This window comes from Neovison vison, chromosome 8 (genome assembly GCF_020171115.1).
Source record: "Neovison vison isolate M4711 chromosome 8, ASM_NN_V1, whole genome shotgun sequence".
In the NCBI taxonomy this organism is placed as follows: Eukaryota; Metazoa; Chordata; class Mammalia; order Carnivora; family Mustelidae; genus Neogale; species Neogale vison.
In genome coordinates, this window is record NC_058098.1 from 41471275 (window position 1) to 41488315 (window position 17041).

The 17041-nt window shown below is 42.9% G+C and overlaps 1 protein-coding gene across 4 annotated transcripts in view; it reads right to left on the reverse strand.

Annotated features, from left to right (window-relative positions):
• Nucleotides 1-17041, reverse strand: part of KIF16B (kinesin family member 16B) — a 290601-nt gene that overhangs the window by 64794 nt on the left and 208766 nt on the right. For all 4 annotated transcript variants that reach the window (XR_006386154.1, XM_044263478.1, XM_044263477.1 and 1 more), the window contains one exon: nt 10680-10802. Coding sequence is in view for 3 of the 4 variants with exons in the window: in XM_044263478.1 (XP_044119413.1) it covers nt 10680-10802 (123 nt within the window). In the remaining variant the exon portion in view is untranslated. The remainder of the gene's footprint in view (nt 1-10679; nt 10803-17041) is intronic.

Consider the following 17041-nt stretch of genomic DNA (forward strand, 5'->3'; position numbering starts at 1 on the left):
ACCCTTCCAGGCCTCAGCTTCTTCATCTGTGAAATGGGCTCACAATACTAACCTACAGATGAACGAGAAGCATATGAAACAACCATCAGGGTGTCTGGGTACCCAGTAAATGGTAACTCCTTGCACTGTGATCATGTTCCTAAGGAAAGGCCTTTTCTTATGCACGACGGAAAGGCAAGGGGTATCCTTGGGCAGCAACTGGAAAGAGGGGAGTCCAAAAAACCCAATTTTATTTCAGGAAGAGATGTAAAACCCCCCAAATTCTGAAGTTATGGAAGACAAAATATTAACATATTCTTATAAGGAAAAAACATATTTGAAATGAAAATTCAAGGCATGGCCACAACACAGTGATTGCTTTCCTTTGGTGCTTGGAAGTCAATCTCATTTCTTCTGTGCCGTTTCTCACATATGCAGCCTTTACTTTGTGAAGACAAACACAACTGCTCAAATGAAAGTGATATAAAAGATTAGTTGCTTTGTGCAAAAAAGGGAAAATGTTTTTTCTTAATTTTTTTCAGTGAGAGACAAAGTTTTCAGAGACATGAAGGGCTGCTTAAAAAAAAACAGGGTAAAATATGATTCTTCGAGTCCCAATGTTATTTCTTTCACTTGTTATTTATGTTTGAAAATAATACACAAACTAAATATTGGGATCTAGATGGACCATGGCTTATGCAACACTCCATTTGTCTCAGCTGTGCTAATACACATGCAGGGAGATCATCTATCAAGTTACTAATAAGCAGAGACTCAGATGCCAACACACAAATCCTTCTGAACATTTATATTCTATCAAGTCGGGAGTATTTCTAAAAGATGTATGTGTGCGTAGTTTATCTAATAGACTGGAATGGCTCTTATTTCTGTTCTGCCAAATAAAGAGAAATTTCTCTGACTATAAATGTGATTGCTTCAACTCTCAAACTGCAAATTTTCTGGGCATTTCCTTTTCACGCTCCCTAGCAGGTCTATCCACCATCAAATTCTCCAGGTTTATCAAAGCCTCAGTAAGACCCCCAATTTACAAAGTGCCTGCAACTTGGCCAGAAATCAAGATAAAAAATCAAAACACATACAAAAAGAACAGCAGATATTGGGCAAGGATGTGGAAATGGTCACCATGTTTAGACCAACACTAAAATACGGCTTTGACTTCAAAGAAGTACAGAATGTAGTGAAATTGCAAAAGGCACATTAAAATGAATAAGCAAGGGCACCAGCATGGCTCAGAGTTCTCAGATCTGATGGGTATTTGGTACCTGGTTCACCCTCCTAGCTGTGTGGCCTTGAGCAAGTCATTCCTAATTTCCCAATTTGTTAAGTGCAAATAATACCCCCCCCCCATTTTGGTACAGTTTGCACATTTGTGGAAATGTCTGGCAAAGAGGCTGGGCCGAAGAGGGTGCTGGGTGGATGACGGTGTCCTCCCTTGAGGAGAGGTTGCAAACTCAACTGGCCTACAGGGTTCAGTGAGGAACACAATGCCAAAAGGCTCCAAGAGTGCGGGGCTGCGGACCAGAGGCAGTAGAGCGGGAGTCTCCGAGTTCCGTGAGCACTCTCAATTCCGCTACAGAGGATGGGTGAAGTCATCAGAAGGGCTAAGTACTGCCAGCAAGTAAGCTGCAGTTTAGGGGATATAGGTAAACCTCAGACAGAACAGAGCCTGTACTCAAGCAGCTTGCGAGATACAAGTGAATTCCTAAGACACGCTAAATAAGGGCCTAAAACCTTTTGGGCGTATCAGAGAAAGACAGAATAGAGAAATATGAGGGAACAGATTAGAACGTTAGCTAGAGAAAGAAAGTGTTAGGTCATGATCATGCCTGCTCAGGACCAACAGCTAACTCAGCCCCGCATGAACACCACTGGTGACCATGAGCTGATCCCATGCTGAATCCACATGTGCTCTACCTAAGAAGTGCAGGTGATAACCTGGGCCGTACAGCAAACCACCGGCCAGGCATGCTGCCATGTGGCGAGTGTGCACTGCTCTGGGTGCCCTGTGTTTACGGAGACAACTTGCAACTAGACAACTAGTCCTGGCAAGCAGAGCAGGAAAGGTTGCAGTGGCAAAGAGAGACAGAGCAGGAGAATGTGGGGTGACCCTGAGCTCAGAGAGTGCAGGACGCTCCCCTGCCGGCCCTACCCTCCACGTGTCTACCTGACCCGCCTCCTCCTGCATCTGTGTTTGTTTAAACTGACTTAATAAACTGGGTGATCAGAGACTTCTTTCAGTGTGTGAGCCTTTATGTGTAGTGGGGACTGGGCGTGGACCATTCCGTCAGGCGATCTCCTCTGCCCAGGAGCCCTGAAGGCTGTGGCACAGGAACCATCCCAAGAGGAGCCACCGTTTGGCCCCAAGCAGGGCTGCCCTTTGGGACACCAGTCCAGGGTTGTTACATTTTCTGGTATTTAACATAAACTTGGGGAATTTGGATCTCCCTGTCAGATCTCCCAAGTTTGAAATGGTGACAATGCAGTGAACGTTTTGAAATTTCGTTCGGGCAAAATAAAGCTCATCCTCCCTTGCCCCTCCTGGTTTGCTCCAGCTGCCTTCATCCTGCTGCACAACTCTGTTGGGCCCTGGCGCCAAGGGCCCTGGCAGGTGGCCCTTTGCCCGCTGCCTCCTTCAGAGGCTCCTGCCTACGGAGGGCCCGGTGGACCCAAGGGCTCTCGCATTAAGCATCTCCCCAACTCCAGGGCAGCACCGACTGAGCCCAGACGGGGGACCAAAGTACCTAAGCTCACGTGACAGCACAGAGAACGGACAGCTGGGCAGGGCGCTCAGACGATACTGGCAGGAGCCTACAGGCTTGTGCCCAATGGCTTCCTCAAGATGACTCTGCCCTGCCCTCAGGCCTCCTTGGTCCCTCTGCCTCTCCTCTCCTCCTCAGGCCACCGACCATGAGTCAGAACAAAATGAGGTACATCTGGGGGCAAGAGGAGGTGACTGTCCCTGTGGTACCTTCGACCAAAATCAGATGACTAAAATGAGGAATAGTTTGGTCTTGGACATTGTGTGTTCGAGGTAAAGTATGTAGTCCTGTGCTCCTTTGCTCTAAAGTGGACCAAAGTGATTCTGCACAAAAGGGCCTATCTCCTGCACCACTTGAAGAAAGGCAGGGCCCTGTCCTTTCCTGAACAGCCTGGGGATGGGAGGGTATGACTAGGGCACCAGAGGGCTCCTTATAGAAGACTCCAGAACACGTGCTTCCTGAGCAAGGGGCTGGGATGCCCAGAATAGCGTCCAGGGGGTGGGCTGAGGGCTACTCCTCTGTGCAGAACGGAACAGAACTGAACTCCTCCATGGGTGCTGGAGACCATCAGAGCCAGGATGTGTCCTGGCATGTGGGAGGGTGGAATGGAAAAGGCGGGCGGAGGCAGCAGGCACTGGCTCTCTTGCACGCAGACACAGTCCAGGAGCCTGATTTGCCAGTCCCCACCCTGGACGACCAGAGAGAGGACCTAGTGGTGGACTTGTTGGGTCATATTGTTGAGTGACCTCTTCTGCGTGACCATTACCAGTTTCGGCCTGTGGGAGGGCTGATGACTCAGTGATGAGGGCCCAAGGGCTTACATCTCCAGAGAAGACCTGCTATGAACACGACAGTGACTGCAAGAAACCATGTGACCGTGGGCTGTGACACCTGTTCTGAAGGGAGGAAACAGGGTAACAGGATAGGGAATGGGTGGGAGGGGAGGGATCCTACTGCAGAAGTCCCCACTCTGGGAAGCAGACAGGAAGGCAATCTCCTGGTAAGATCACCTACAGTTTTTACAGGAATAAAAACTATCAGGAAACAAAATATTAAAACAAACAAACAGTGTTGGCTTATGTTTTTTACACTATAATATTAATACATAAGATAAATGGCAGAGAGTTTAAAACAATGCTAGAAACACCAGCTTATTTCTTGAACGTAAGAGTATGCCAGCCTCTGTTGAATTTAACCACAAGATTTCCGTTTTGTATCCTGATGAAATATAACTTAAAAATTAAATTCTCAAAAAAAAAATAAATTAAATTCTCTCCACTCTGGTCTTGACTCACTGAAAATGGCAACTGTAACACAATTGTAACTAATTTCCTGTATCAATCGTGGACAAGCATTTGATGCCGGGGTGTTAAGACGGCTGCAGTAGTCCGGTCGGCGGGATAACCTGTGCCGGCCATGGTTCAGGGCCAGCACACTCCTGACAGGCACCTTCTGCTGGCCAGCAGGTGACATTCAACCATACTCAGCTTCTCAGACAGCAGCCAGACTGGCACCACCCCCCACTTCTCCATCCATCTCTGACAGAAGTCAGAAAGACATATATCTCTTGGCGAGAATGTGGATGGTCCCAGAGGGTTTGTATTCCTGTGACCTGCTGGGAGGGATCACTGAAAGGGCCACGGGAATGGATGCCCTCACCCTGGGATGCCCAAGCACGTGACCTTCAAGGATCAGTAAAATAAGGAGGTGGGGGATGGAAGGAGTGCATCACAGAGATGACAACCTTCTGTGGCGTCAAATAAGGACATTAAGACAAACACCATTCCACAAACCGTAATATATCCATAGGAGGGATGCTATGTAGCAATAAAAAGAAACAAATTTCTGTTATAGTCAAATACAGAGATGAATCTCCAGCACATCAGACTACACAGAAGCATCCAGACACAAAGGAGTAAATGCTGCCCGGTCCCATTTACATGGTGTGCTAGAAGAGGCACAAGTCATCTGTGGTTACAGAAAGCAGCTCAGAGCTCACCCAGAGGCTGGGCAGGGGCGCTAAATATAAAGGGGCCCAAGAATCTTTCTGGAATGATGAAAAGTCTGAAGTCCTGATAGGGGTACTGGCTACATGGGGGTAGGTATGCCAAAACTCATCAAAGTACACTTAAAATGTGTGCACTTCACTGTATGTAAATTACGCCTTAACAAAGTTGACTGAAAAAATTAAATGTGACCAAAAAACAAAACACTATATATCTATTTTCATAGCTACTCCATAAAATAAAGCTGTTTTTAGTCCCTCAATAAAGAAGATACAAAAAGACAGTCTTTTTAAATTAAATATTAAATTCTGGTTTAATGAAAAACACAGTTTTTCTCATTTTAAAGCCCAGTAATGGGAACCTCCATGGGACAGATCAGGGATCAGAAGATGAGCATTTGAGAACCACTGCTGTCTCCCTTCCTCCCCCAAAATCCCACTCCCTGTACCTGACCTCAAATAGTACCTTAACCATGACTACAACTATTCATCCAGCCACGAACAATCCAACGAGAGCTATCCCACTAGGGATTACAAGAAGGCATGACTTGAATAACTAATAAATTCTATCTCAGCAAAGGCAGGCAGAGGGAACAGGAAGGGTGAGGGAGAAGTGGAGAGACTCTGGGCAGCTACACGACTGAGTGCCCCTTCCCAGTCCCCTCTCTGGGGCCTGCAAATTCAGCTCATAGAGACTTGCACCCAGGGGGTCCTGTGTGTTCATTGGTCAGCTTGGCCCTTTAAGTGAACTGGCAGCAACCACCAGCAAGTTATACAGTCAACGGGGGTCTAATACCAGATGTCAAGACCCTTCCCTGCTGATCACAGAGTGTTGCCAGGTGCATTCAGGACCCCAGGAGACCTTTAAGACCATCAAGGGGAAAGGGTAGAAAAAAGAAATTGATTTTTGTTTAAAAAAAGAAGCAGCAAAGATTTTTCTGAAGTTTGAAGTGTAATAGTATAAAATATCTATATACATTAACATCAGACTTTCCTTCAAAGAAGGTCTAAAACTAAATAAACTTAAAAAAAAAATACTTTTTACCTTAACCACCTTACATCCACTGGTTCACCAAGAAAAGACTTGAATAGTAGCCAAACTGTTACCATAAGTGTGACTGTATGTTCTAGAAAACATTGCCAATGTACCATATAATCAGATAATGGATGGAAAAGGCTGTCATACTTAATTGTTTTTAAAGGTATATTTATTCAGGGCACCTGGGTGGCTCAGTTTGTTAAGTGTCTGCCTTCATCTTGGGTCATGATCCCAGGGTTCTGGGATCAAGCCCCGCGCCTGCCTCCCTGATCAGTGGGGAGTCTGCTACTCCCACTGCCTGCTGCCCTCCCACCCCCTGCTTGTGCGTGTGCGCACACTCTGTCACATAAATAAAATCTTAAAAAAAAAAAAAAAAGATTTATTTATTCGTTGGAGAGAGAGGGAGAGAGCGAGTGCAGGAGGGGAGGGGCGGAGGGAGAGAGAGAGAGTCCCAGGCAGTCACCACACTAAATGTGGATCCTGACCCAGGGCTCAATCTCATGACACTGAGATCATGACCTGAGCTGAAACTGAGAGTCAGTCGCTTAACTGCATGAGCCGCCTAGGTGCCCAGGAGCCCCCATACTCAATTTTAAAATTCAAAATTTAAAATTCAATTTCAAACTGAAAAAAAAAAAAAGTCGAAAATTCTCAGACATAACTGTTATCAGAAGTCATTAAGAGGATTCCAAGGGTTAAATCTCACTCAGTCCCCAGGCTTTTTAAAAATTTACTTGTTTTTTATGGGGCATCTGCGTAACTTAGTTGAGTATCTGACTCTTGATTTCATCTCAGAACATGATCTCAGGGTTGTGGGACCGAGCCCTGCGTCTGACTCCTCGATGAGCATGGAGTCTGCTTGTCCCTCTCCCTTCCTCCCATTCTCGCTCTCTCTCTCCCTCTCTCAAGTAAATAAATAAAATCTTATTAAGGAGGGACGTATTGCATAGAGCACTGGGTGTGGTGCATAAACAATGAATCTTGGAACACTGAAAAAATAAAGTTAAATTAAAAAATAAATAAATACAAAATTTGCCTTTTTTTTTTGAACAAACACTCATCCAGCACTTAGGAAGTGGCAGGTGCCATTCTAAGCACTTTATACACCTACATTCAAATGCTGCTCACACCAGCCCAGCCGGGCAGGTGTCTTTGTCCCTACTCTACAGTTAGTCTCTTGTGGAGATTAACTGGCGGAACCTGAACGGACATCGGCACCCCCAGCACTACCCCAACAGCTATGTGTTAGCTGGGCATAGCCATTTTTGTTTTGTTCAAGAGAGGGACTGTACATTTGGGTCATGTTTGTTTCTAGTACCGAGGCCCTGAGACTTCTGTGTCTGAGTATCCCCAGGAGAATGTGAGATGCTCCACACACTTACCTGCAAATGTGTCTGGTGGCCCTTCCTGCACAGAGAACTGGGGATTCTCCAGGCAAATGCTCACGGGCCTCTCCTGGTGCTGATTACAGCACCTGATAAGTACAAAAAGGGAGCAAGACAATGACATGCTCTCAGAACTTGGGTTTGCTATGTTCAAAGAAAGCTGAACACTTTGGATTTGGATTTTATATATTCTGAGGTGGAAGCCGAGATTTTGAAAGGTTCTACATGATTTTCTGTATCTGGGTTCTCTAACCGCCTTCACAGTACCATCTTCACGATTTTGGCCAGATCTGATATGGCTTGACCTACGATTTGCTTGCAATTTTTATTTGAATCAACTCAGCTTTTGTTCTAATTCTTTTCTTTTTTTGAGTTATTGAAGTATAACTGGTTAACAACATATTAGTTTCAGGTGTATAATGTAATAACTCGCCATTTTTATATATTGTTAAATGATCACCTCCTAAGTCTTGCGAATCTCCCTCACCACACAGGAATGGTTACATTTTTTTGTTCTTATGATGAGAACTTTTTAAGATTTACTCTCAGCAACTTTCAAATATACAGCATTATTAACTATAACTGCGATCTATAGTGACATCCTCAGGACATATTTTATAACTTTAGACCACCTGTACCCATCTCACCCCCCCCACCCCGCCTACAGATAAGCAATGACCTATCTGTTGTCTGTATCTGTGAACATGGGCTGTTTTTCAGGTTCCACATAAAAGTGAGATCATACTAGATCAATTAAGTACCCTCTTTATCCATGTCTTATCTTTTATGCATGAAATCAATTTAATAGTTATATTTTATTAACATACTTATCTGTTAAAATAAAATATATCTTGGGGCACCTGGGTGGCTCAGTCCATTAAGCAGTCAACTCTCGGTTTTGGTTCCAGTCATGATCCCAGGGCCATGAGATGGAGCCCCGTGACAGGCTCTACACTCAGCAGAGAATCTGCTTGAGATCCTCTCCATCTCCCTCTGTCCTTCCCTGCACTCTCACTCATTTTCTCTCTCAAATAAATAAACCTTTAAAAAAAGTTTTAAATAATAAAATATATCTATGCATCAACAAAACATGTCCTCCAGGGCTGTGAGTTTTCTGTTGAGGAGAGTTCAAATTCTGAGCTGGTAAAAGCCAGTCTTCACCCTCTAATTAAAAAGATGGAATTAGGGGCACCTAGGTGACTCAGTTGGTTAAGCGGCTGTCTTTGGCTCGGGTCATGTTCCTGGAGTCCCAGGATCGAATCCTGCATTGGGCTCCCTGCTCAGTGGGGAGTCTGCTTCTCCCTCTGACCCTCTCCCCTCTCATGCTCTCTCTCTCATTCTTTCTCCAATCAATAAAATCTTTTAAAAATATATGGGATTAACACATACACCTTCAGAAATTATTTTTATATATGTATAAATATCAACATAACATGTATGTACAAAGGGAGCTCTACACACACACACACACACACAATTTCAAATGACAGAAAAGAAACTGAGCAGGAATTAGGCTTTAAGTTAGGGGCAATGAGAAGTACTAGTTCACAGACATGGCATAACATTTGAATAAGAAACCACACATTTTTATTTATTTGACAGAGAGAAATCACAAGTAGATGGAGAGGCAGGCAGAGAGAGAGAAGGAAGCAGGCTCCCCGCTGAGCAGAGAGCCCGACGTGGGACTCGATCCCAGGACCCTGAGATCATGACCTGAGCTGAAGGCAGCGGCTTAACCCACTGCTGAGTGAAATAAGTCAAGCAGAGAGAGTCAATTATCATATAGTTTCACTTATTTGTGGAGCATAACAAATAGCATGGAGGACAAGGGGTGTTAGAGAGGAGTAGGGAATTTGGGTAAATTGGAAGGGGAGGTGAACCATGAGAGACTATGGACTCTGAAAAACAGTCTGAGGGGTTTGAAGTGGCGGGGGGGTGGGAGGTTGGGGTACCAGGTGGTGGGTATTATAGAGGGCACGGCTTGCATGGAGCACTGGGTGTGGTGAAAAAATAATGAATAATGTTTTTCTGAAAATAAATAAATTGGAAAAAAAAATTAAAAATGGAGAGAAAAAAAAAAAAAAAGAAACCACACAATCTGGCCAGTAAAGATCAAAACACCACCACGACCACGACCACCACCACCACCACCCAGAGAACATGTACTCTCAACAGGAACCTCAAATAAACTAATGCCTAGGTTTAAAAAATAAAAAGGAAAACAGTATATAGAAATAAGAATCTGGGAGCTTGATTTATTCGAAGACTCATTTGCATTGTTTCTCCAGGAAGACTGAAAGAACATGCATGCCTAAAGGGAAAGAAGGATCCCAAGGGCCCAGGGGTGTGATCGGTGGCTGGGGAGTTGCGGGGTGCGGGGGGTGGCTGGCTTCAGGCTCCCTCTGCCCTCCCTCCCCACAACAGCTCCATGTTGGTCCGCTTTCTGCAGTGCCCTTCCTCATTAGTATCTGCTGAAAAAATGTCTTTGTTGAGAAGAAATTTGGAAACCACTGGTGTGATCCAATTTCCCCATTCTACCAATGAGAAAACCGAGACTCTGAGAAAGTGAAGACTCAGGGTCACTCAATGAAATGTAGCAGAGTCAGAGCCTGAAGACCTCAGCATCCAGGTCCCAGTCTGGAGGTTCACCTCCAAGAACACCCTCATGCAGCTGTAGACTACGACCCTAGTGGACGTCATTACATCAATAACCTCACCTATGCTTGAAAATAAAGAAGGGTGACTCATCATTAATTCCTTGAGGAGGGGAGAGCATCCAGCAATATTTAATGAAGTGTTATGAGTTAATGGAACTAAATTAGGAATAAGATGAAGTCATTATTTCGGAAAGTCTGATGTAAGGAAGCAGGCACATCTCTTCCTGAAAAGTCGCATAAATCAAATAAAGCCTAAAATGGATTAGGAAAGCTTCCTAAATTAATAATAACAGAAATAACAAAAAAACAGCAGTAGTAATAAAAGCAAATGGTTATAACTTATTATTATATACCAGATACTAGACTCAGCATTTTATGTTAGCTAATATCCTTGTAACATAAACATTATTATTCCCATATGTATAGATAAGAAAATCGAGCTTAAGCCCAGGGATAAGGTGACTGACTGTCATGTTTCAACTGGCACCTAATGGTTTTGCAGGGTGTGGCATTTCCAATGCCGACAGCAAAAACTCCTACATAACCAACAAGGGTTGGTCACCCTACTTGCCAGACTGGCAAGTGACCAGAACTTTATTCCATGTCTGCCTGACTCCCCAACCACCACCACCTTCTATGGGATAACCTCTCCATGTGCTACAGTCTAGACTTGGCACAGGCCACTTTGTAGGAGGGCATGATCAATATGTTACAAAACAAGTTGTTCACATGTAGCTTCATCTCCCTTTATGGGGGGAAAAAAAAAAAAGACAGAGAAAGCCCTGGGAGCTTCAAGCCTTCATTCCTCCAGAAGAGTAAAGAAGGGGCACTTACCTTGACCTCAAACTCGAAGTGCTCGTCCTTCCCTTGCCCGCACAGCACATAGCGTGGAATACTAATTTTAATTGGGTCCTTCAGGTCGTCTGGATTTGCTCCCAAAGAGCGAGAAACCATCCTCTATCAAAGGCACATCAGATAGGGAGAACAAAGAGAAACCGAGATCACTCCTCAGCAAATACCCTGCTTGGGCAGGCGGGAGAAAATGTGTTTCAAGCAGAGAAGAGAGCATCAAACTAGTAGAGTTTATTTAGAAAAATGATGGCTTCCTTTGAAAGAGAAATGCTAAGTCTCTCTCATCACAAAGGACCATTTCTTTAGGTATACTATTCCAAGAAATTAGGGCAAAAGCACTTCAAATGTTGGTTGGCTTTGAAGTTCCTTCCAATTTATAAGAACAAGTGAAAAAAGAGACAGATTACATATCCCGACTTTTAAAAAAATCAGTGTAAACCAGACTCTTTTCTGAAAAGTCTTGATCATCTGACAAACTTCTTTTTTCTTCACAGACTATCAGATTGCTGTACATAAAGCTCCAAAAGCTGGAGATCTTATTCAAATTTACTTCATTTTTAACTTCAAGGCATTTTATATGCCTATATAGTACAGAAAGCTCTTTAAACCACAATTAAAATAAATACCAAGTATTTTCTTTAGGCTTCATATGATTAGTAATCAACCTGGCTCTGACAAATATTTATGGTCTGGACGGTAGGAAGCCAGAGGGGTTTGAGAAGGCAGCATTATGAAAAAAAATAAATCTTCAAAATGAGTTCCCTTGAGTATAAATGGGTGGGAATCTCTGAACAATCCTTATCATTTGCACTAACCTGGGGCTTTAGATAACACAAGAAAATATGTTTTTAAAGCAGTAGCCATAATAAAATGATTATCATAATTATAGTTAGCATGTATTAAATACTTACTGTATACCAAGAACTGTGCCGAAGAGTTTATATGCATCATTTCCTTTAATTCTCACGATCCCCCGTGAGGTATTAACCATTACTGAACCCTCTTTATCAGATGAGAGTCGAGATAATATGAAGGAGGCAGGGGTAAGAGCTAGGATTCTAACTCAGGCTAACCAAGTGCCCACCTGTGCACCATGACGCCTTTCAGCCCACCTCCACCAACTGCTTTACTGCCATCAGGAAATTTTTCGTCCATCTGAGATAGAGTCAGCTCATGAACATTGCAACATACACAGAATTTAAGAAGGAAACTCCACGATTCTGCAGTCAAACTTACTTACTGTGGTCCTGGATCCTGAGCTGGGTGTACCATGGAAGACCCAACCTAGCTGTGTGAACGAAAGCTCGAGTTTCTGGATGACACAGAGGTGTACAATGGGGCTCAGACTGCTGCTTTCGTCTACTGACACTGCCAATATTTTGGCATGCTACAAAGTTAACCAAAGCCTTCTAGAGCATCTAATTTTTTCCCTGCGTGACCAGTCACACAAAACAAGAAACATTAATTTTATCACAATGGTACACCTATTTAGCTGTCCCCAATGTCAAAGACCCCAGGGGAAATTCTTTAGAAAAAAGAATTTCTCAACATGTGCACCGCCAAAGACCTTTTGGTTCACTGACAGTATGTTTCCAAATTACTGTAAAGGTGGACATTTCCTGAAACGTGGAATATGTGTATCTCTTCGAAGGGTGAAAAGGAAGAGAAATAAATCAGTGGTTTTATTTATTTCCAAAGAGCATGTTTACTGTTAAGAAGTGTCTCTATGGCTGAGCCATGAAGTTCTTGCCCTGCTCCCCAAGCCCCAAAAATCTTCTATGCCATACGTAATAGCTACATTTTTAAGTAGGAACATAATCTCTTCGCCAGATGTGCCACAGTCACTTGGGAAATCCAATGGTTGTAGTGTGTGTGAGTTTGGAGCTCGAAGTTGGCAGCTGTGGGAGAATGCCCTCAGCAGAGAGGAATGCTGCAGTCTGGAGCTGAAGCCAACAACTGGTGATACTAGTTGAGAAATCAAACCCATGCACTCGGCCTTAGGACTTCACCCTTTCAACCAGTTACACCCAAAGGCTAACGCCACAGCTCATTTGATGAGGTGCTCTCTCTGTCCCAAGAGGTTAGAATGAGGAAAAGGAAGAAGGAGGAAGGTAAATTCATGAGGAGCGATGTATTATCGCATGTATTATGGGTTCTTAAAAAGGTGTGGATAATAGCATCGAGCATAAATACTCAGTCCTGAACCTCTACCATTATGGGCATCCCTGAAATATCACTTGGGATCCCACGGGTAAGTCATGTCAAAGACGCGGAGAGTGGAAAGAGAAGACCCAGAATCAAATTCTAGCATTAGGACTTTATCTGAGCCTAAAAGTCACCCACCCACCCTCTCTGCGCTTCAGTCTCATGCCTATGGAAATGGGCACAGTATTCAGCAAATCTCTTCTATACAGTGGGAACCCAGCTGTGAACATAACAGTGTCCTGCCCTGGGGAACTTCTGGTTAGAGGGAGACTGACAAGTAAACTGATAATTCCAGCAGGATTAGAAATCTGTGATGGGGGTTTATAGCATCCTTATTTACAACAGCCAAGCTATGGAAGCAGGCCAAGTGTCCAATGACTGAGGAATGGATAAAGAAGACATGATGTAGGTATACAATACTCAGTCATAAAAAAGAACAAAAATCTTGCCATTTGCAACAACATGGATGGAGCCAGACCATATTATGCTAAGTGAAATAAGTCAGAGAAAGACAAATATCTTATGATTTCATGCTTATGTGGAATTTAAGAAACAAAACAAATAAGCAAATGGAAAAAATGAGAGAGACAGACAGAAAGAGCAAGAAACCGATTCCTAATTATAGGGAACGATCTAATGGTTACCAGAGGGGAGGCAGGTAGGGGGATGGATGAACGAGGTGATGGGGATTAAGGAGTGTCCGTGCCATCATGAGCACCAGGTAATGTATGGAACTGTCGAATTACTATATTGTACACCTGCAGTGAATATAATGCTGGATGTTAACTAACTGGAATTAAAATAAAAAAATTTAAATAAAAAAAGAAATTTGTGATGGGGCACTGAGTAAGAAAAACTATGAATAAACACATGGCTATCTAAATGCCATGACTTTTACTGAGGAAGAGCTGCAGCCAAAAATATCCAGATGTATTATTAACTAAGCAAGGGAGTCTTAATTTTAACCTCCTGAGTGCCTTCTCTTATAGGCACCCTTTGGGTATACAATCAAACACTGGTATCTCTTACTGAGCACCCACCATGTGCCATGCAGAAGTTTAGGTCCTGGGAATACAAAATAAAATAACTTCTACAAAGTCTCTGTAGTTTCTAAGACCTTTAGTTTTTCTCAGCTGCATCAAATTTCGAACAAAGATTTGGTTTTTCCACTCCAGATGGATTACATTCTAAAGTTAGCCAACTTCACTTTCCCTTTTTGTAAGTCAACATTCTAAGTGGGATAAGACTGAAACTGGTGGTCTGGTTACTACACAGACATTTTAAGACTGGAAAGTTCTCTAAGAATTTTATAATCGCAAAATCAACCCCTAATGAAAGGAAAGCTGCTTAAAGTTTGAGCTCACTGATCCTTTTAAGAAAAAAAAGCCATGCGTTGGATAATTTACAAATTTGCGTAAATGGGTGCATGAATGAAATAGGGACCATTTATCTGGGAAGAACTGGATCTTGTAATGTTTATGTTGCTCAGCTAAATCTTATAATATCTATGTCACTCGCCTAAATCAGGTTGTGATCCCAGGACCCTGGGCTTGAGCCCCTCATTGGGTTCCCTGCTCAGCAGGAAGCCTGCTTCTCCCTCTGCCTCTCCCCTTGCTTGTGCTCCCTCTCTCAAATAAATAAAATCCTTGAAAAAAAAAAAAAAAGAGCCATTGCCCCAGTCACAGGATCAGACAGTGACGTTTAACTGCACCCTTTGCTGAGAAGATAGATACTTCTCTCTCCATTATTTAATAGCATATTGGGGGCTGGAAATATTGTTACTACCCACAGGCACAGTTTACTTCAGTCTCAAAGATTTCAGAGTAGCTAAGTATTAATGAGTGTAGAGAAACGTACAACTGCAGAAATGATTAACTGAAAAATAAGCGAGGGATCTGAAGACATTTGAGCTTTATCTATGGAGAGAGGAACAGAGAGACAAATCAAAACTATGTGTTTCCATCAAACCACTGCTGCGATGTAATTTTTAGAAACTACTTTTTGCAGTCAACTTTTATGAGAAATGTAGACTTCTCAGGACATGGCATGAAAGGTTCCTGACATACTCCTAAACCATTTTTATGCTGGAAAGGAAGGAGAACTAACATAAATGTCTCCTAAACTTATTTTTTATTTGAAAATAGCTATATTTTGAGTATCTTGAGTTTCGTGCTAGACAAGTAAACGTGTGCTGTATCACATTACATCCTATTATTTAAGGGAACTTTTAAATTCCCATGGAACTATTTATTTTGGAATCAGTCACAGTTTCCCTACACGTGGCAAAGAAGATGCTTAGACTTGGAAAGGAAGTTGGTCATACATCTTATGAGGAGGTGAAGAAACACGACAGGACAGAGGCACCTCTTACAGCAGAGCTGGATAAACACACGTGACATTTCAAGGAACTTTACGTGCCTTGTGGAGTGGTTCTATTTAGAAATGAAAGGTCAGGCAAAAGTACATAGTGAATAACTTGGGTTATATTTCTCTAAATAAGAAATATCTTTTAAAATAAGATACAAAAAAATATTTTTCTGGTAGCTTTTAATGAAATAATCTCTTATGTCAACAACTATGCTACTTTTCTGTTGTTGGGGAAACACTATAGTCGGGTCCTTAGCCAAAGAAAGCAAGTGGAACATGGGCTCCATTTTGAATATTCAGATTAGAATCTTCTCTTCCTACTCAGGCTGTCTCCTTCAAAAGGGACAAATTAAGGAAATTAATAGGAAGTGGCGTTAACATCCACTCGAATCAATGTCCATACCACAGAGGGCACAGAATGGACCAATCCTACAGGGAGCCATCAACGTTTCCCCTAAATACTCTAATTATGTACCAGATGGTGGAATTCAGTGTATGCTCTGACTAGGACAAGGTCAGACCTAAGGACTGCCGTATGATCTCCTAGAGCCAAATATCCAAGGTTTGCTTCTTAAACACAGGCAACCCTGGCTTTTTATCAGCTTTAACACAACTGCCAATTCTCCTCTCTCTGTTTCCAGCATACCCGGTATTTTGACTCCCTCCTCTTTTCCACCACACAGGCCACACTGATGGTTCTAATCAGATCTATGATGTAGCAAGGACCTCTTATGCCCCAGAGGCAGAAAATACAGAGACCTTGTGTGAGCATGTGCAGATTATGAATAAAGTCGAGAGTCAAGACATGTTTATATTCATCTCCAGAAGGGGACACCTGCCTCGGCTGTGAGGACCTTGTGCTAATACCACATGGCCTCTGAAATCAGAGTACACAGAGCTGGAGTGGAGTGTGCTAAGGGATGTGGCCACACATGCTACAGGCATCCTCTGACCACGAAGAGACAACGCTAAGCCGATCTCGTTTTAAAGTGACGGGAGTTAAAAATACTTGCCTGAGGAAACAGGAATAAGGGCTTTCAAATAAAGGAGTATTCCTTTCATTTTGATTACTGATCTTTAGGGATAAACTAAGCAGAAAATGACAAACTGTCGGAAATAGATATTTGTGTAGTACCTTATTTACCCTTAGTGGCCTTAGGGCAAATCCAAAAGGGTTTGGATCTAAATCCAAATGGGTCTAATCCACGACTCTTACCAGAATAGGTGATTTCATCCTTCTAGATCTGAGGTGACCAACATTGTTTCAAAGTTTGAAAGACCAGGTATCTGATGAATGTTTCAACTGGAAACTATTAAAAACATTACCATCTTTCTCTAGACCATGAAAGACTGGTCCCTTTAATGGTCATTATCTCTGGAAAACTCACCATTAAATGGATGAAATTCTCAAAAGATTCGAGAATGGGTCTAGTATGACTGAAGGAGAACAGGGCAAAAAATGCTAAGTGGCTCTTATGCCAAACATAAATATTGACAATTTAGGATGTTCAGGAAGGAAAACCTGGTATTTTCTTTTCTAATTCTATGATGTGACTGATCACTCATGAAAGTATCCCTCATCTTCACTGATTTTTGTGGAGCCCTAGTTTTGGTACAACCTGTGCTCAGTTCTAAGGCCCAGGAGAAATGAAAGTTGGAAAGCGGGGGAAGATTCCATCAGGTGTCGGTGGAGCATATTATTTCAGCTTCAGTTAGATGACCAATGCTGAGCATTCAAGGTTATCTGTGCCATGTTCACACTAGGACTGTAT